The sequence below is a fragment of the Ascaphus truei genome, chromosome 14 (assembly GCF_040206685.1).
Source record: "Ascaphus truei isolate aAscTru1 chromosome 14, aAscTru1.hap1, whole genome shotgun sequence".
Classification (NCBI taxonomy): Eukaryota; Metazoa; Chordata; class Amphibia; order Anura; family Ascaphidae; genus Ascaphus; species Ascaphus truei.
Window position 1 is genome coordinate 34,929,341 of NC_134496.1, and position 20,831 is coordinate 34,950,171.

The 20,831-nt window shown below is 42.0% G+C and overlaps 1 protein-coding gene across 1 annotated transcript; it reads left to right on the forward strand.

The window, feature by feature from the left end:
- Positions 1 to 1,265: 1,265 nt before the first annotated feature.
- LOC142465930 (carboxypeptidase B-like) lies at positions 1,266 to 18,903 on the forward strand. The gene is made up of 11 exons (XM_075570402.1): positions 1,266 to 1,340; positions 1,436 to 1,511; positions 4,851 to 4,975; positions 9,350 to 9,446; positions 9,531 to 9,632; positions 11,141 to 11,242; positions 12,528 to 12,638; positions 12,721 to 12,811; positions 16,166 to 16,368; positions 17,751 to 17,835; positions 18,577 to 18,903. The coding sequence occupies exons 1-11, from the start codon at positions 1,276 to 1,278 to the stop codon at positions 18,756 to 18,758; spliced, it is 1,239 nt and encodes a 412-aa protein (XP_075426517.1). The 5' UTR covers positions 1,266 to 1,275; the 3' UTR covers positions 18,759 to 18,903.
- Positions 18,904 to 20,831: the final 1,928 nt, after the last annotated feature.

The following is a 20,831-nucleotide window of genomic DNA, read 5'->3' on the forward strand; positions in this document are numbered from 1 at the left end:
TACATACATACATATATACACACACACACATACAAACAGTCCCCCCCCTACCTTTTGGAGGTGGGGGAAGCTCTGACAGTTCCAGCCCCCGGCGCTGATAGGCTCACCAGCGCACCACGACGCGTCACTGCTCGGGATCACAATCCTCTTGGATTCCCTGACGGCTGACGCGTCACAGCGCATAGTGAGCCTGGTCGGAAGGAGGCAGCGGGGACAACAAGACTGGCGGTAAGGGGCTGGTGGCCCGCGCACACGCTGCCGCGCGCCTGCCCGCAGCAGGTCCTCTACCTAATATAGTGTGTGCGCTACCGTGCGCGTGTCAATTCTAATTGGCTGTGCTAGCCATGCACGGCCGTGAGTGGTGGCGCGGTAGTCCAGGGAAAGTACAAGAGAATTGTATATTCGCGCTGTCGCGTGCCACGTGATGCTGTGAACCAAGCACAGCGCGGCCTAGCACTGTGACGCCCCATAGCCGAACGCGTTACAGCTCACCCTCTACACACGAAATGCCTGTGCCACGTGCACGCGCAACGCCGTACACGCACCGGAACACGCTCCAGCACGCACTATATTATAAGCCTAAGATTGGATGAGTGACACATACGGTACTACACTGTTTTTTTAGTGATTTATAACTACTCCATTAACTTGGCAATGTGTAGCTCCATTTTTCCAGCAGGTCAAGTTTGATGTACTTACAAAGAACGTACTATAAGCTGCTCAAGTCTTCTGGGAGACTGATGTTAGATTAGTGACAGTAAAGTGAAAAAGTTCAACTTATCCATAGTGACGCGGGAAGGAAGCCGCCGGAGCCAAGGTAAGTAAAGGTTTACAGCGGCCCTGCAGCTTACCCGGCACTTAATTTAAGTGCATTCGGGAAGCGCGCGGGGCCTCTGTAAACTTCATGCCCCCCCCTACCCCCGCCGGCTGTCTCGTGCCCCCCTGGGGGTCGCGACCCCCAGTTTGCGCACCGCTGCCCTAGCACAACTTGTAAGTTGTCACTATACTATTATTTCGAGCGTATTGTGTTACGTTGTTAATTCATGGGGTCTGGATGGTGCAATGTTATTTCCACGGTGTTATGTTGGCCATGAAACTTTCCACAGGTGCACAAAAACAAGTTCAGTTCTAGCCATTCGTAAATACAACAAGGCCATAGCTATAATTAATCACAAGTCAAAAGGGCGTACTGCCGTGTAAATCATTAGAGACAAAAACAAGCAGATCAACGTATAAAAAGGAGCACTACTTCTTCCAAGCCCTTACCTAAGAAACATGTGGGATATACTTATTCTTGCGAGTATTGCAGCAGTTTCTGCTGAGCCTCGACACTTCCATGGGTAGGAAATTCTCACATGCATTTTTCATTTAAAAGGTTAAAGTTAATGAAGATTTAAAAAAAAAATCTTAAATATGTTTTATTTTTTATTTCAAGCGAGAAAGTATTTCGAGTAATACCCCAAACCAAGGAACATGTGGAACTCCTCACATCATTGGCCAGCCAAGCACAGGTATGATCCTCTTTAACTTTAAGAAATTGAAGCCTCGTGCATTTTCCCTTTGTTTTAAAGCTTTACCCTTTTCAGCTCTATGACTTTGAGTGGGTTGTTCAATATATGAGATCGGTAACTTGGGATGTCTTGTGATATTCAATTCTAGAGGTGCCTTGTACGTATTGTTACCAATGACAAATTCATTTTAGTAGTTTGAGATTTTACCTCTGAGAGAACCATAGGAGCTTGGTTAAGGCCTGTTCTACTAACTCAAAAAGCTGATTAGATGCCAGAGCTTCTATCTCTATCTCTAAAGTGGCCAACAGTCCCAAGAGCCTAATATTCAGACTGGAAGAAATTGTTTATTTGGCACAAAACTACAATGGTATGTAATGGTTATTATTTTATAATACTTTTTTTTGGCATTTCATTGTTTGTCATTGTACATCAGTAAAGGAATAAGTGAGTCATAGGTAAGAAATTTGACAGTGGATGAATAATATATTATTATGTCTATCAGTATTATTGTGTATTTCTCAGCTGCCAACACATTCTGCATCCCCATGTGGCATGCTAGGTAATAAACAAAAAACACTGAAATACTTTCTGATGTGAATTAATGGGTTAGATTAGGTTATTATTTGAAAATATATTGTTTCCATTGAACCCACACCATCTATTTTTCACAACTCAAAATGCTATAAGCCCTTGCATCCCAACTGGCTCTTCCAGCTAATATATCCATGGGTAGTCATCTCTCAGTTACTCCCTCAAATGAGGTGCAGAGAGCATGGATGAGAAAGCCTTTAAAGGTTCAGTGCCGATTTGACGGTGGTTCCATCAGTGCCTCGGCACAGAGCCCTGCGATTACAGAGACCCGTGCTTTTCCCCACAACAATTAAACTTATTGCTAGGGGACAGCATGTGGCCTCTGTAACTCTCTCATCTTCTCCTTCGCCATCTCCCTGCAGGGTCCCTCAACATGTCATCGCAACGTTAAATGGCATTGCTTTGCCACGAGAATGGGACTTTGTGACGTCGTGACGCCATGTGGCATCACATTGCTATGGCAATGCAGCACCAGCACCACCTTGCAATAGCAGCACGATGCGGCACAGCTTCACGACGTCTCGGGATGTCCTGTTGTCATGCCAACGTGACGCCATTTTACGTGATGGCGCCATGATGAGCAACCCTGTAGGAAAAGAAGGCGAAGGAGAAGATGAGAAGCCCGCACCCCATATCTACGAGCCCCAGAATATTCCCAGCCGGCCCTGTATCATGTTAGATGTGATCAGCCTGACAATTAAGGAGGAGGAATTCCCGATAAGTGCCAATTTCCAACCAATGTCTTCCATGTTTTACACACACTATTATTACCTTTTTTTTTTTTGTGAAACACCATCAGTGGCAAAATTACTTTTGCAGCAGGTGAGCATTTAAGGGTCATGCAGGCCCATACTTTGATGCACATCTGGTCACATCATTTTGCAACCTAAATGACCAAAGTGTTCGTAACTAATTATAAAACTAATATAAAATAAAAAAAAACTAAATGTACAGTATAAAAATACCAAAAACCCATGGGATCTAGACAAACCATTGTATATAATAAGGTTTTAGATTATCCACGAATAATTGTAACTGTCTATTTGGAATACTTGATCAAAGTTTGTATGTTTTGAGCTACCTGGAGATTTTTTGTAGGCTTCGGCACTGCCTTCATGATATTGCATAAAAACGTTACTGTTTTAACCTTCATTCTGTCAGCTGTGATTCTATTGAACTTTTCAGGGACCCTTTATCTGATTTATAATCCGACTTCAAGCCTTTATCCTTGTGTTTTGGAAACAGCAATAATGTATGTGGTGACAGTGAAGCCATTAATAGTGTTAGTTCTAATCCTCTCATAACCCCCTTCAATGGCAAGAGGCATCTAACGCTTGGATTGCAGCCACTGTTAGAACACAAGTGGTTAACAGCAGAAAAACTGCTGAACTACACAAAAACAGTATTCCAGGAAATGCGACATGGCAATATGACATTTTTTTTAATTATCTCTGAAGGAGGAGGAGGAGGCAGTCAGTGACCACAGGGAGGACAGGGAATGCCAGGCAATCCTTACTCCTATTATAATAATAATAATAGCATGTTCTTGTATAGCGCTGCTAGTTGTACGCAGCGCTTTACAGAGACATTTTGCAGGCACAGGTCCCTGCCCCGTAGAGCTTACAATCTATGTTTTTGGTGCCTTGCGCAGGGAGATAAAGTGACTTGCCCAGGATCACAAGGAGCCGACACCGGGAATTGAACCAGGCTCCCCTGCTTCAAACTGTCAGTGCCAGTCAGTGTCATTACTCACTGAGCCGCTCCTTCTCCTACTATCTTCATTCCTAAAACTGTGTGTATGATGTACATCAATAATGGAATATGTGCATTGAAATGACTATAATAAACCTTTAGCATGAGAAAGTCCATCAAATGTGAAAATGTTTCCATTTCAACTTACATGGTGAGATTTTCATCCTTTGTGCCCATTTGTTTTCTATGAACTTGAAAAATGATCCACTAGTTATCAGGTGGATTAGGTGAGCATTTATAGAGTAACTTGTATCACATTACAGTAAATGAAGGAGATCCACATCAAGAAAGAGATGAAGATGTGCACAACAGCCCAACATATTCCTAATACTGTCGATGCAGCATTTTCTATAAACTACTCCCTATTCCGTGGTGCATTGTATAGTTTATTTAAATACCCTGTGGGTAAAGATGGGTGAATTGTTGGGGTGGATTTGGATCCGCAGCGGATCGGTCGGTTCCTTTGGTCCACGGATTTCAGCGGATCAATCCCAAAAAGGGTGATTCGCATTTTGTGGATTTTTTACTTAGTGATATATTGATCTGTCACTTGTGTTTTATGGAGAGAATTCCTAGCACATAAAATGTTTAAAAGCGTAGTACAATCGTCCTGATATTGTTCTCCTGCAGCTAAGCATAGAACCACAACATTTTCCGTGCACTTCGCCCAGTGGATAAAACATTTTCAGATTTATCAATACACGTATATGATTTGTTTAACACAATTTAAACTAATTACCCTTTCTAATTGGACTGATTTCTTCCAAAAGCTAGAGATTGGTTATCTGTGACTATTTAAGTTGACGTTATTTGGTTTTCAGGATCTTCTTTTTTTCAAGCCTAGTTGGCACAGCGGTGATTGTCTGATAGTTATACCTTTGCCTTCTACTCGAGCAATCCTTCTAATGAAGATCCTTATCCTGAAGTGCCATCACCAGCAGTGTTTTATAAAAAGCTTTGCTAGATATTCAGTATATTCTCTGGTTATCTTTCTAGCTTGATTTCTGGGTCCCCGACTCTGTGTCACTCGTAGAGCCAGGAAAACGGGCAGACTTCCGCGCTGAAGGCCATTTCACTTACGATGTGCAGAGCCTTCTTCAGCAAAGTGGAATGCCATACGAGTAAGTTCAACTCTTATCAATACCTTCTTATGATCTGTTTAACGACAGTGAAACAAACAGGGGCTACAATCCAGCAGAAACATTAAAAACCTTTAATTGTGTGGTGGTGGGGGGATCAGTACAAACTCTGACGCGTTTCGGGACGTATCCCAAAGGGTTTGTTCTGACCCCCCCCCCCACCACCACCACACAATTAAAGGTTTTTAATGTTTCTGCTGGATTGTAGCCCCTGTTTGTTTCACTGTCGCTGTGCTCCGCTTCCGGACTTCACGGACTGCTTCTTCTTGCTACCTTCAGCGTGACGCACGCTCATCTTGGGGATTGCGTTGCTGTATTCGTGAGTACTCTGCCGGTTATGCCTTCATTTCCATATAGCTCATGCTTGTCTCACTGATTTAACTGACTGGCCTGTCATGGTATATATGTTAGGTCAGTCAGCTTTTCATAGTGACCCACACATGACTTTATGTTTCCACACGGGCATTATACATTGAGTCTCACACAGCGTTTATTGTTTGAGTACCCCCAACATCAGTGAACTTTATCATTGCAAAAATAATATTCTGTTCTATCTGAGCCCTGATCATTGGGACTGGTGCCCTTCAAACCATTATGGTCTGTTTAGTAAAAGGATACATTGCTACATAATATTAAATACTGCTCCAATGGGTATGATAAACACAAAACATTTACTTTATAAGTCAATGAAACCTGAACTGATTTATTGCTGATTTACTGTACTACAGTGCTATAAATTATTGAATACTACGTATGCTTACAGGCATAATAAGGAAAAAGGAATTTAGCTTTTGTTGCTTCATCTACAATAAACAAACAGTTTTTGAAGTGAAACTTCCTTAGTGGCGCCTCATTCGAACTGGGGCAAAAATGGATTGTGGAGACAGAAATGAAACGGATGTGATGTCAGTGCTGGCAGTTGAGGCCGGGCTGTGTTCTGGCTCAGCCCAAACCCAACACTGACATCACACCCGCTCCACAAATCAGATGCAGCGACGGCGGCGATAGCCGCCGGCGCCGCTCCTAACGGCCGCTGCTCCCCCCACATGGCCGATGACATATGCGGCGGCGATAGCCGCTGGCGCCGCTCCTAACGGCCGCCATTCCCCCCGCACATCCGCTGCCAAACCGCGCATGCTCAGTAGTCATGGGGACTGGAGGAAAGCCACGCATGCGCAGAAGCGGTTGGCAGCGGCGCCGTTCCCCGCCCGCTGCCGCGGCTGTTGACATCAGCTGTTGACATGTGTTGCCGTTCCCCGTCTGCTGCCCGGGACAGCAGAGACCACCCGACCGGGACAGCCCCCCCCCCTTTCCTAACCTGAATGGGACCTCCCAGCTACAGACTCAGTCACACATGGGCCCGCCTAACTTCCACTACCGCTGCCATGCCGCGCATGCGCAGTTGTGATGGCGCCGCTGAAGGACGCCACACATGCGCAGAAGCGGCAGGCTGCGGCACCATTCAGCCCTCCAGTGACGCGTTTGCGGGCCCCCCAGGAAGCGGTGGTACAAAAACCCGGGCGCAACCCGCGCGGACCCCCCCGGACCGCCCACACACTGACGGACCCCCCCACACACTGACTGACCCCCCCACACACTGACTGACACCCCCCGGACCCCCCCACACACTGACTGACCCCCCCAGACCCCCACACACTGACTGACCCCCCCAGACCCCCACACACACTGACTGACCCCCCCAGACCCCCACACACACTGACTGACCCCCCAGACCCCCAAACACACGGACTGACCCCCCCAGACCCCCACACACACTGACTGACCCCCAGACCCCCAAACACACTGACTGACCCCCCCAGACCCCCAAACACACTGACTGACCACCCCAGACCCCCACACACACTGACTGACCCCCCCAGAGACCCACACACACTGACTGACCCCCCCAGACCCCCACACACACTGACTGACCCCCCCAGACCCCCACACACACTGACTAACCCCCCCCCAGACCCCCACACACACTGCCTGACCCCCCAGACCCCCACACACACTGACTGTCCACCCCAGAGCCCCACACACACTGACTGACCCCCCCAGACCCCCACACACTGAATGATCCCCCAGACCCCCACACACTGACCCCCCCAGACCTCCACACACACTGACTGACCCCTCCAGATCCCCACACACACTGACTGACCCCCCCAGACCCTGACTGACCCCTCCAGACACTGACTGACCCCCCCAGACCCTCACACATACTGACTGACCCCCCAGACCTCCACACACACTGACTTACCCCCCCCCAGACCCCCACACACACTGACTGACCCCCCAGACCCCCACACACACTGACTGACACCCCCAGACCCCCACACACACTGACTGACACCCCCAGACCCCCACACACACTGACTGACCCACCACACACACCCCCACCACACACACACACACACCACCACCCCCGCCCACACACACACCCACACCCACCACGCCCACACACACACCACCCCCCACCACACCACCCCCCCACCACACACCACCCCCACACACACACCCACACACACCCCCCCCCTCCCCACACACCACCCCCCCCCCACACACACACACCACCCACACACACACCACCCCCCCACACACACACACCACCCCCCCACACACACCACCCCCCCCCCACACATACACATACACACACTGACATACATACACACTGACTGACTGACTTACACACTGACTGACACACATACACACAATGACTGACACACATACACACAAGGAATTCACACTTAGTGCAAATAGCTAATACAGGGGATGTGTGCCGAGCACGCGCATTATAAGTCAAATTTATTTGCGTTTTGTCAATGAAATTGTATTTTGATTTTTAATTAAAACATCACCAACACAAATACAATTTCTGTGACAAAAGTCAAAGAAGTTTCACTTACTATGCGCGTGCTCAGCACACACAGCTTTTTTTTTTAATGTGAAAAATAATGTCTGTGTTTGAAAGGTAAATAATATAACATGTTTGTTCTGGTTTTCCTCCAGTGTGTAGTTAAAACACATGGCACTTTGGAATAGTTTTAGTGTAACTTTTATTAAACATGCATTTGATATTTAGAGTGTATACAGTTTTTAGCAGCACCTAAAAATGAAACATACCGAAAGATAAAAATGGAAATGGTGCACGGAACAAAGAGGAACCCTAATTTCCTCCAAAGTTACAATACATAACATGGGGGGAGTTCCCAGCACTCCAAAATTATGATGGCAACACTGATTGTCAAAAAACACCGTAATTTTATATAGCTGAAATTTCATGGAACAAACATCCATGCTTATACACAGATAATAACGTAAGCTAATTTACAAGCAATAGGGAGAAGTTGTGGCTCAGTGCTTAAACACACTGACTAGCACTGAACCTGGTTTAATTCTTGGTGTTGGCTTCTTGTGACCTTGGGCAAGTCACTTTATCTCCCTGTGCCTCAGGCACCAAAAATATAGATTGTAAGCTCCACTGGGCAGGGACTGTGTCTGCTAAATGTCTCTGTAAAGCGCTATGTAAAACTAGCAGCACTATACAAGAACATGCTATTATTAAACCAAAGGGGGTGGGGGTTAAACATACCAACCAAGGGAGACACTACATAAGGAGGAGGGAAAGGAAAAAACAGGGGAATAAGGGGATGTTTGTTCCACAAAATGTCAGCTATATAAAATTATGTTTTTTTTTTGACAATCAGTGTTGCCATCGTCATTGTGTTGGAGTGCTGGGAACTCCCCTCCCTCCCCCCCATGTTATGTAATGTATTGATATTTTTACGCTTGTATTTTCCATTCAATTAATATTGCTTGCTGCGCACAATTGTAATAATCCTCAAACTGTTTAAGGAAGATGTCAATCCTAAGGCATGTTCAACAATACAGTATTACAAGCACATCAGTCAGCACAAACCCTGGAATCTAAATATATCCAGCAACAATGCAGAAAAATCAGCTAAAATAGCATAAGAGCGTATGGGCTGGAGCACAGCAGGTGCTGTTTCAATGACTACTTTTTATTGGCCTATGAGATCCAGTTAAAAGGTAATATGTTTGCGTTGGGGAAATCTTGACACTTAAAAAAAATAAAAAATGTAAGATCCCATTTTTGAAACATCCATGAGAACTCAGATAATTTAAATATCCATTTTGACACGGTAATACTTCAAGAGGTGCTAAGTCTTACCTGTAGCACAAGAAGGCGAATAAAGAATAAAGCAAAAAGGAACGACCCCGTTAGAATAGAAATAAAATGTGGCACTCTATATACAACTTTTGTATATTTCACTGGACTGTTCCAAAATGATTGGATTAATATTACATTTTCTAAATCACCTTTCTGTACAGAATTATGATTGATGATCTGCAGGACGCCCTGGAAAAACAACGTGATAGTAACAGCCGTGCGGTCCATAGCTATGAAAAGTACAATGACATGGATACGGTATGATTCTAGAATGTCTAACTCCGCATTGCATGAAAACAAGCAATGAAAAGCTCTGTATCTAAAACTGTGTCTGTTCTATAGATTAATGCCTGGTCTTCCAGCATCGCTGCTCAAAGCTCAGGCCTTGTGACACGCTCCCAGATTGGAACCTCATTCGAGGGTCGTCCTATTTATTTACTTAAGGTAACTTCATTTTAACATGCATTAGTGGTGACTTCACCCCACCTGACATCTTGAGCATCTGACTTGTACATTAGTAGCACTTTAAAATTGTTATCGACCTTAACACTTGTATTGTTTTAAAAATCGGTAAAATATGCTCCTTCATATGTTAAGTGAAATCATTCTAGAATATTTACTTTACTAATACCCACGTGGCCTGTTCTTCGAACTACTCCCCAATGATGATTTTTTTTGGCTATATGTTATAACTCCAAGAATTATATTAGAACATGTAGATAACATGTTTCACTAGGTGAAACTTTATAAATGGTGTTTTTTTTTATAAAAGCTGCAAATCATACAATTAAGTTAACCTGGTCTATTGATCAATGTAAAAAGATGTGTTTGGGCACATTTCACTCGTATGTCTACTCACAGTTGTATCATAGGTAAGAAACAGTTTCTCATATGTCTGCGTCACCACAAAGGCTGACAGCCTTTGGCACAGCCAAAGGGCAGCTAAAGGTTGTGAGCCGTTTGCTGCAGTTTGCTGATGTTTGGTGATGTTAAAGCTTCTCTATTTCATTCTTAAACTCACCAGTCCTTTTATCCGCTGTACACAATTTTCCAACTCTATCTGTCCATGAAATGTCTGTGAATTGACTGTATTACCCTTTTTATTTAATGTAACCATGTATTGTTATAACTCTGTGCCCAGGACATACTTGAAAACTTGAGGTAACTCTAAATGAATTACTTCCTGGTAAAACATTTTACAAATAAATAAATATGTGGTATAGATTTTTAGACACAATGGTTGCGGCCTCTGTGTCTGTTCTATAGATTAATGCTGGTCTGCTAACATCACTGCGCAAAGACATACAACATGTTATACATCAAATTATAAAACATGCAGCAGGTAACTTCTCCCTATTTTCCTAAATACCCTGATTAATTGAAAAAATAAAAAGATTAAACCATCCTGTCTCCAATGCTTATTGATACAAACATCCCAAACATTATAATTACTCTGCAAAGCTGCCTATGTGAAGTAGTATTACAGTATCTAATATGTACTAAATAAAAACCAGTGCAGTTCTGGAGCAAACATCACCCCCCAAAATAATCAACTAAATAGGGAACATAAACAATAGGAATCTAACTCCATGCTTACAAACAATACAAATATATATATATATATTTTTTAATATAAAGGTTGCATAATTTAATAATTAAATTGAAGTAGTTGTGTTGGTCCCGTTGCAATAGTGCTAAATAAATTAGTGCTTTAGTAAGTAAACCTTTTTATGTTTGGGCTAACAATTGATATTTTGGGACAATTTTTCAAGAGATCTCCTCTCTTTCTCAGGTCTGGCAATAGAAGTTCCATACTTATATTTTTTTCTGCAACATTCTCAGCCTTTTTGGCCTACAGTAGTGATATGTTTTCACTTGGTTCATGTTGTTGGGAATCCTTTCCAATAAACGGAAACATGCTCTGTTTGTGAGTTTGTGGTCTTATGTTGTAGGTTGGGAAAAGTGGTTCAAACAAGAAAGCTGTCTTCATGGACTGTGGATTCCACGCAAGAGAATGGATCACACCTGCATTTTGCCAGTGGTTTGTGAAAGAGGTAAGTAACATCCGGTTTAACCACAGTCTCATTAACCAAGCTAAGCAATTTCAAGTACAGTATATAAAGAGATTTCCCAGAATCCCTAGCTGCAGTGGAAGTATGCCAGGTGATAATGGCGAAAAGCAGGGTTGCAGACCTGTCTAAGACATGTGAATGTGCTCACAAGTAATATTTTGATATACTATATGCTATACGGTGGAGGGTTTTTAGTCAACTTTTCACCCACCATAACTTAAATAATGTGTGGTGAGGACCTACTCATGTCTCAAATTGCAAAGCCAGTACAACCAACCTTACACTGATGAGACCCACAAGGTTGAAACAGTCTGTCTGTGAGTAGGTTTATTGGCTTTGCATCTCATCCCAGGCTATGTTTAAAAGCTGTGTTTAAAGCAGCATGCATTGGCTTAAGGGTTTTCCATGTAATGTGGTCTTGAGACAAAAGGTGGCACTGTGTGCTCATTTGCATGTCATTTCCCAGAATCCCTTGCTGCAGTGGAAGCACTGTATGCTGTGATAATGTCTAAAACATGTGAATGTGCTCACAAGTAATATTTGTATATGCTAAGAAAGTGATAGATATACTGTATCAGTTCTCTCAAGCACCACTGGACAAAGGGGAATATTTAACCAACAATCACATATTGATTAGGTTACTACAAACCCTGATACAAAAATACTTCCACTTTCATTGTATTGTGTTTATTAATTGAATATTCACATAATCACCACTCTCCTGATGACCACAAGCTGCTTTGTTTGCCAAATTAACACAAAGACATCATGAACACAAAGCATCTGACTTGTCCATATATAGAGACAGGCATTTTCTGAATGTGAAATAGGCAAACATGCCATTCAGTGATTCACGTGATCATTTCACATGTTCCCGGCTCATCACGAAGAAAGGGAAATATGAATTTGTTACATCCCGTTATTTATGGAGAAACATGTATCTTGAGTTGAAGTTGGAACATCATTAACTATCAATTTTATTTAAAAGAGACATATATTACTTGGTAAACCCTCTCATATTGTACATTATTGAACATTTTTGCAAAAAATGGCTGCCCCTAGGGAACAGTAACGTTTTATTACAACCCAAATGTTATAGGTACACAGGAATTATTATCAATATAACATATGAACATTGGAAATGAGACACTGTAGGTACAATTTTGTTCTAATATAATATGTCTGGTTAGTTAAAAAAGCTTATATATTTAGGACACATATTGTCTATCCATCTCTGATGAAGTTTATCTATCTGCTTAATCAACAGGCTGTCAATACATATGGTTCTAATGCCCAAATGACCAGTCTCCTCGACAATTTGGACTTCTATGTCCTGCCAGTCATGAATGTTGATGGCTATGCTTATACCTGGACCAATGTAAGTATTCTAAAGAAAGAGGCTAATATTAATACCAACAGAATAATTTTCTTTTTGCTAAAAATTGACATTTTCATTGCAGAACCGCATGTGGAGAAAGACTCGTTCTACTAACGCAGGTACCAGCTGCCTTGGTACTGATCCAAACAGAAATTTCAATGCTGGGTGGTGCAGTAAGTGTCTTTATATTTTCAAAATTAATTTACTGTAAATCTTTATTTGTAGTTGTTTACAAACATAGATATCAATAGTATTTAACCTGTCCTGTTTAACGCGCATTATAAAGGAGAATACATTACATACAAAGAGTATCCTAAAATACAGTATACTGCTACGGTCATGGAACTTTACCATAATCAGCCTTTTTCTAGGGCTTTTACACCGATATAAATTAATTATTAGTGTACTGTTTACGTTATAGATATGTTGTGAAAAATAGTGAAAGAAGGCGCAAACAACTTCAATGTGAAAATATTGCTAAGTGTACAAATAATAAGTGAAAATCACAATAAGTGCTATGCAATAAAAGAATTATAACCCAGCTCAAACCCTCTGGTGGGACCTGTTTCACGGATTCCAAGAAGTATGACAGATCTCAAACAATCCAGGAGGAGCATATATGGGACAAAGAGAAAGAAAGATACAAAAATTTAAGTACAGATGTATTGACAATGTGGTTAAATATGGAATATTTTCTTGGCTCTGATGATCAGCCTATTCACTAGATATAGACGATTATAATGCAGTTAGCAGATTGGGCTGCTACCCATCTGTGGTGGATGCTGTGTGGGTCTTCCCTCAGGGCTTGATTCCCCAGTATGATGATAGTGTATCAAAAGAGATATAAAGCACTACATAGCGCGATCAGGCTGATAATAAACTTTATAAAATAAGGGTATAAAAGTGGGCACTTACAATGTGCAAGATTAAAATAAGCATTTATCACAATAATATGTGAATAGCATGGGTTCACCGCAGCTCTCACCGCCTCCCCTGGATTCTCCAAGTCTCCTTCGCCTCCAGTCTGTTGTCAGAGCTCCTCTCACTGCATCTGATTGGGCGTGTGACGTCACGGCTGTTTGGCTGGAAAACTACGGATCCCCCACAGGTACAAAAAGCTCCACTCTACGCGTTTCGCCCAGTCTTGGTAGACTGCATCCTGACGAAGCCGGATGCAGTCTACCAAGACTGGGCGAAACGCGTAGAGTGGAGCTTTTTGTACCTGTGGGCGATCCGTAGTTTTCCAGCCAAACAGCCGTGACGTCACACGCCCAATCAGATGCAGTGAGAGGAGCTCTGACAACAGACTGGAGGCGAAGGAGACTTGGAGAATCCAGGGGAGGCGGTGAGAGCTGCGGTGAACCCATGCTATTCACATATTATTGTGATAAATGCTTATTTTAATCTTGCACATTGTAAGTGCCCACTTTTATACCCTTATTTTATAAAGTTTATTATCAGCCTGATCGCACTATGTAGTGCTTTATATCTCATTTTATACACTATCATCATACTGGGGAATCAAGCCCTGAGGAAAGACCCACACAGCATCCACCACAGATGGGTAGCAGCCCAATCTGCTAACTGCAATATAATCGTCTATATCTAGTGAGTAGGCTGATCATCAGAGCCAAGAAAATACTCCACATTTAACCACATTGTCAATACATCTGCACTTAAATTTTTGTATCTTTCTTTCTCTTTGTCCCATATATGCTCCTCCTGGATTGTTTGAGATACGTTATAGATATAGGCAGAAAAAAAATTACATTCATTATTGGATCAGCCCATGTGTATTAAACTTAATGTGAGATAAGTTAACAATTCGCATATCCTTTACAATTCTAAAATAAAAATGTTTGATTCTCCAAGATACTGTCTGTAGAGTCTGAGTAATTAATCTACTGCTTTGTTTGAAATATGTTTATATATATATAGCGATATATATATATATTGTACGGCACACCTGTGCACTCAAGCTGGACCACTTTTCACCTTCGCAAAAGGTCCCTCAAATGAACAATATCTGCCCTCAATCTGTCCCCATATATACCATCTGTCACGAACAGCACACAAGGGAACATGTGCCTTAAATATTCACGATTTCCCACAAAACACCGTAGAAGGGTACCTGATTGTCTGCAGAAGTTCTGGGAAGCTGGTCGCGACAGCCATCTTACATCTGGTACAGTGTGCTGCCTCTGCGACAAAGGCCTCACTCCCTTTGAAATTCAGGAAGTGCATTACCCGCTTAGATCTCCCTCCCGTCTTATGCCAAAATAAATTATTAAAGAACGAATCCAGGTCAGGCCAGGGAACTGCTGGTGCGGCGCTGGAGGGGAGCAGAGTAATTTTCCCTTAGGAATCGGGCCCACTACTAGACTGGAGCAACCCGACAGAGTTCACCCCGGGGATTGCATCCATCATCTCTGAGCGGGTGAGACACAGAGCCTGTGTCAGATATACCCATAATGACAGGGTTTAAAAAACATCCTGAGGGGTTCCCCCCCCCCCTGCTGACATATACACCCTTACCTGCGGTTGAAGCAGAGGCCATTTTCTACCCAAATAATCGCTGAATCAGCACCGGAGCGGAGCAGTTCACTTCCAGTGAGAATTAGGGTCTTCCGCTAGACTAGAGGGCAGTAGTACCAGTTCGAGCCCCAATCTGATTCTAGCCCTGAGACAAGATGGCCGCCGTGGGCCGGTGAGGAAGAGCAATCGAGGTGGCTGCAAGTGGGACGGGCAGCCATTTTGCTCCTGCATTTGCTGGTGAAACCGCTGAAGCGCGCAGGCCGCTTCTTCCGACATCTTATCAGCCAAACGATCCTGACGTCAGGTCACGTGAGCCCCAGGGAAACACGCCAACTGGAGGGAGCTGTTGCAGGGGGGAGAAGACAGCACAAGGCCAAGTGCAGACGGAGGCTGAGACTGCTCAAATTAAAAAAAAAAAAAAAGGCAAAACACATCCCATCTCCCAAAATTAAAGGAGACTTCTACAATTAAAAATTAAATGTTGTGCCTCCACAGTCAGTAAAAGAGGATAGCGGTAGCTGGCCTGGGAGGCAGCACAGCTCAAACAGAGGACAGGGGCTCTGGAGAGAAAAGTACAAGGTTACTGTTACTGATGCTGTGAATCCCCATCCTATATCTCATAGCCCCTATCCAAGGTGCTACACTAGTGTCTGCAATAAATAACAAAAACTGTACTAAATATAAACACTATATTGCAACACATCCACGGGGGAAACCATAAAGAATAAGTCATAAAAAAGGGTCCTATTTATAAAGATGTCAAAAGAGCCATATACATAATATTCCCTACCATTTTCCCTACAATTACAATATAATATTATTATACCCTAATTGCAATACAATAAAGCATATTCCATTGGTTATTTTGTTGTAGATCTATAGGATATATTTATACTTTGCTTTTAATGTTTTCTTATTCTGGGCTCAGGCACATGGCAGATACAATAAAACGTTTCAAAAAAATAATCGGCTAATATTTTATTTATTTTAAGCTGTCGGCGCTTCATCAAGAGCTTGTGATGACACCTATTGTGGCAGTGTTCCTGAATCTGAAAAAGAAAGCAAGGCTCTGGCTAACTTCATCCGCAGTAACCTTTCCAGCATCAAGGCCTACCTGACTATTCACTCCTACTCCCAGATGCTGCTGTTCCCCTACTCTTACTCTTATTCTCTGGCAAAGGATCACACTGAGCTGGTGAGTGAGCACTCTTGGCACTCAGGCAGAAAGACATCTCTTTCACAGGGTCCTATTCTAGTAGCTCCGACGTTGCCATTGACAAACCGTGCAGTTTGGCATGGTCAGAAGTCGCTGATTAAAATGTGAGAAAAAATACGTATTCTCTATTGCAAATCGCATTTTCTTAACCGCTTCTATAACTTTAAAATGTAAATATACTTTGCATAGACATTAGCATATCTCCCAGGGTACCTCAGGCGGGTTCCTTTTTCAGCCCAGCATCCCTCCCTAATTTATTTGGAGGGAGGTTTGAAGGGACATCTGGAGATACTATTAAGTCCTCCTCCTCTCCATGTGCTGCTGGCTTTCCCATCACTCAAAGGGTCTAAACTTGTTGGTCTCTGTCTCACTCTCTGTCTCTACGGCCGCGCTTATAGTGCTGGCGACGAGACCGATGACGTCACACGTCGCCACCGGCGGAAGTTATAATTTTACTTTTAGCGACGTCGCTGGTGACAAGGCCAGTGACGTCACTAAAAGGGGTGGGCCGCACAATTTGATTGGTTTAGTGACAGTCACATGTGGCAACTGTCTCTAAAAAATCAAATGTACTCGGCATCAAAATTTTTAGGCGCTCCGTCGCGCTTACTATAAGCGCTTGCGACGGAGTCAGTTGATTTGTTTTGGGGCGACATCACGTCGCAAGGCACTATAAGCGCAGCCTAAGTCTCTCTCTGTCTCTCTGTCTCTCTGTCTCTCTGTCTCTCTCTGTCTCTCATCATATCGGCTATTTTACAAAGATAATGTCTGCCACAAATAGAGACTGCTGGACATCTTATCTCACGCAACATGCTTGAGATAAGAAACTGGCGTAACGGCAGAAGATACTCCACGACTGATTGTCATCAGTCAAATGATTTTCATCATTTGTAAATATTCCATTACGTGCGTAGATTTTAACTCTTTATTTTAATGACAAGCTTATGAGTGACCAAAAATACCACACTTACTTAATAATACCTGCACACATTTTTTATTTAATATAAAATGGCATTAGTGAAAACGTGAAGAGCATTTTTTCACTGTATTTAATCAGACATTTCAGATCAAATTAAGGAATGTGGGACAAATTTTGGAAAATCCTCAAACCCAAATGCATGGAAATGCAATTTTTTTTGTCAAGCTTATGATTTTGGAATTAAGGAAATGTATGTATGTATGTATGTATGTATGTATGTATGTATGTATGTATGTATGTATGTATGTATGTATGTATGTTTGTATGTATGTATGTATGTATGTATGTATGTTTGTATGTATGTATGTATATATGTATGTATGTATGTATGTATGTATGTATGTTTTTCAAAATAAAAATAACATCTTCATGTTTATTTCAGAACAATGTTGCCAAAGGAGCAGTCAGTCAGCTGACCTCACTGTATGGAACCAAGTACACTTATGGCCCTGGAGGCACAACAATCTGTAAGTTGTTTTATATTTCAATATACAAACGTACTAAATATGTGTATGAAAAACATGGGGCTGAAGGAGCGACTCGGTGAGTGAAGACACCGCCTCTGAGAGCAACGAGACTGAGTGTGAAGCAGGGGAACCTGGTTTAAATCCCACTGTCCGCTCCCTGTTACCTTGGGCAAATCACCATATCTCCCTGTGCCTCAGGCACCAAAAAAATAGATTGTAAACTTTACAGGTTAGGGGCTTGTGCAGGCAAAAATTCATTGTATAACCCGGCATAAACAGTCAGCAGCATGCAAGAACAAATGCATCATTATGGCACACCAATACATCATGTCAGTAGTATCCTATGCATCCTAAGCATGTCCACTGGGCCTGAGCTGGCATTAAACTGAGTGCAGACAGACCTGTCTCCGAGGCAATGAGTAACACTTTTCTTATCCTGATGTTGTTTATCAAACATTTGTAGCAAAAAAATAAAATACCCTAGGACAAAATAGGATTTTTATATGATTACATTGACATTTTTTGACATAATAATGATTATTGACATGATTTTTTTTCACCAGAAATTAGATTTTTCTAAATGACCCCTCTCCACCCTTATACAATGCTGTGCTTTACCTCCACATTCTTGCAATGAGTTGCACTGCCCATGCAGTATATGCAGTATCAAGCATCTTATATTTAGTGTCTGAAATGCCTGTACTAAAACACATTTCACTGGCTCCTTCTTTCCTACCCTAGACCTTGCTGCTGGCGGATCAGATGACTGGGCTTATGACCAAGGCATTAAGTACTCATACACATTTGAACTCCGTGACACAGGAAGATATGGCTTTGCCCTCCCTGAATCTCAGATCAAGGCTACCTGTGAAGAAACGATGCTGGCTATCAAGTACATTGCCAACCACGTCATGAACAACTAGTATTCAAATGCTTTCCCCCCAGAATACTACATCTAGTGTAGGTTACACACTGTTTGACAAAGTTGCTTTGGGTTAATTGTTGGGAAAAAAAACAAGAGATGGTGTTAAGGCTTTGGAGTGAATGATAAACGAATCTTTAGGATGACACTGCAGTTGTTTGGTTTGTATAATTCATTGGTTTCTTTTTAGTCATTTTTATTCCACTACTTTAGCCTTTAAGTCTCATTGCCGACTCCATGCCAGCTTAATTGACAATATATTTCAATAGAATTTGACTCAGCTGCCAAAATATATACATTGTAGTTCAGCAAATATAAATTTGTGGTATATGTATCAAGAACATGAGTGAAAATCGTGCGCATCAGATGTAGAGTATCCGTGAAAATTATAGTATTGCTTTCAAAGGGAATATTTGTGTTTGATACATTAGAGCAGGGATGGCCAACTCCAGTCCTCAAGGGCCAACCACAGGTCAGGTTTTCAGGATATCCCTGCTTCAGCGCAGGTGGCTCAGTCTTTGACTGAGCCACTGATTGAGCCACCTGTGCTAAAGCAGGGATATCCTGAAAACCTGACCTGTCGGTAGCCCTTGAGGACTGGAGTTGGCTACCCCTGATTTAGAGCAATCTTTTTGCTCCAGAATTGCACCACCTTTAATACTTATACCCCTTAGGGCTTCAGTCTACGTATGTATTGGGGTAACTCCCTTAATTAACCAGCACCATTGTTGTAGATGGAAATGATTTTTGAGGATATATATATCAAAGTCTCACGGGTGTCAAAGTCAGGAGCGCAAATGGAACACCAGATTGATAAAAAAAAGTAAGGCCCCATAGGATAGAACAGGATTTCTTGCTTTGATAATATGGTGCAGTGTTTTGCCCTATTTTGCAGCTGGGAGACCTCGATATCCATCTCCCACAGCCTCCTTCATCTTTTCAAACATTAGAGATCTATGTATCAAGGAAAAGTAGTGCAATTGTGGAGCAAAAAATGTGTACCACATATATAAAAGGAAAAATCCAGTTAAATTGGATAGGATTTTGTTATACTGCACATCTGCTTCTATGGGTTTGCTTCAGAATTGTTCCACTGTTGCCCTGATATATACTGTAGTCCCTTATCCTTTCATTAGTATGTAAACATATTGGGATATACAGCATGTCAAAGTCTTCGGGCTCAAATACTAGGTAATACCAGAGCAACACACATGACCACATGTACAGTATCATCAAAAACGAATTCCGTTCAAAACAATGAGGATTTTGTTTTTGATCAACCTAGTGTAGATTTGTGTACCAGTTTGGCAATCAGTAGTTTTTAATATGTAATAATAGTATAATGTAAAAAAATTATAATTTCTGTTTGATGATCAGGGCAGATTGTGCTAAATACTTTAGTCTCTATATGCAGTGCGAAATATACATTTCTTATTTAATAACAAATAAACGTGTAACACATGCTAAAACAAATCATATTACCTTTCAAACAAAACATAACTTATGTTTCCAGAATTACTAAGACCATCAATCAATTATTGAAAATTAGGTTTAACAAAAAATAATGATTCTCATCTGCATTGATATAATAATTGCTATATTAGATATTGCCATCTAGAGCTGCAGGTGAAATCAAGGCAGACTAATATATCTAAAAAAAAAATACATTTTGTGCGCTTCAAGAGCCGTGCGCTATAATCTTATAAAGTTAATATTTTAAAATATATATTCATATAAGTGTATAATTATTTTTTTAAAAAGTTAAAGTATCAGTTAAAAAAAATCAGTGGTGTGTGTCCATCTAATTATATACAAGGGGTATCTATCTTGTGAAAAGGTGAAAAAGTGAAAAATATCTAATTGTGGCAAAAAGTGTATCAATATTAGAAAAATATATCTTAAACAAATCATAGTAATCATGTGATTTAGTTGGCAAAACACATCAAATACCGTGTAAAAGATAATATTGTATATTAAAGTTCAACAGTTGGGGAAAGGGGATTCCCGAAAGCATTCTTATCTTGTTTTGAGTACGTCGAGCAGTCTTGAATCTCCTCCGATGTGGATGTATGCT

Excerpts from the sequence above, each read along its gene's own strand:
- LOC142465930 (XM_075570402.1), top strand. The coding sequence starts at position 1,276 with ATGTGGGATATACTTATTCTTGCGAGTATTGCAGCAGTTTCTGCTGAG. Across the intron at positions 9,633-11,140 it reads GTCCTATTTATTTACTTAAG|GTTGGGAAAAGTGGTTCAAA; the intron begins GTAACTTCATTT and ends CTTATGTTGTAG. Across the intron at positions 17,836-18,576 it reads CCCTGGAGGCACAACAATCT|ACCTTGCTGCTGGCGGATCA; the intron begins GTAAGTTGTTTT and ends TTCCTACCCTAG.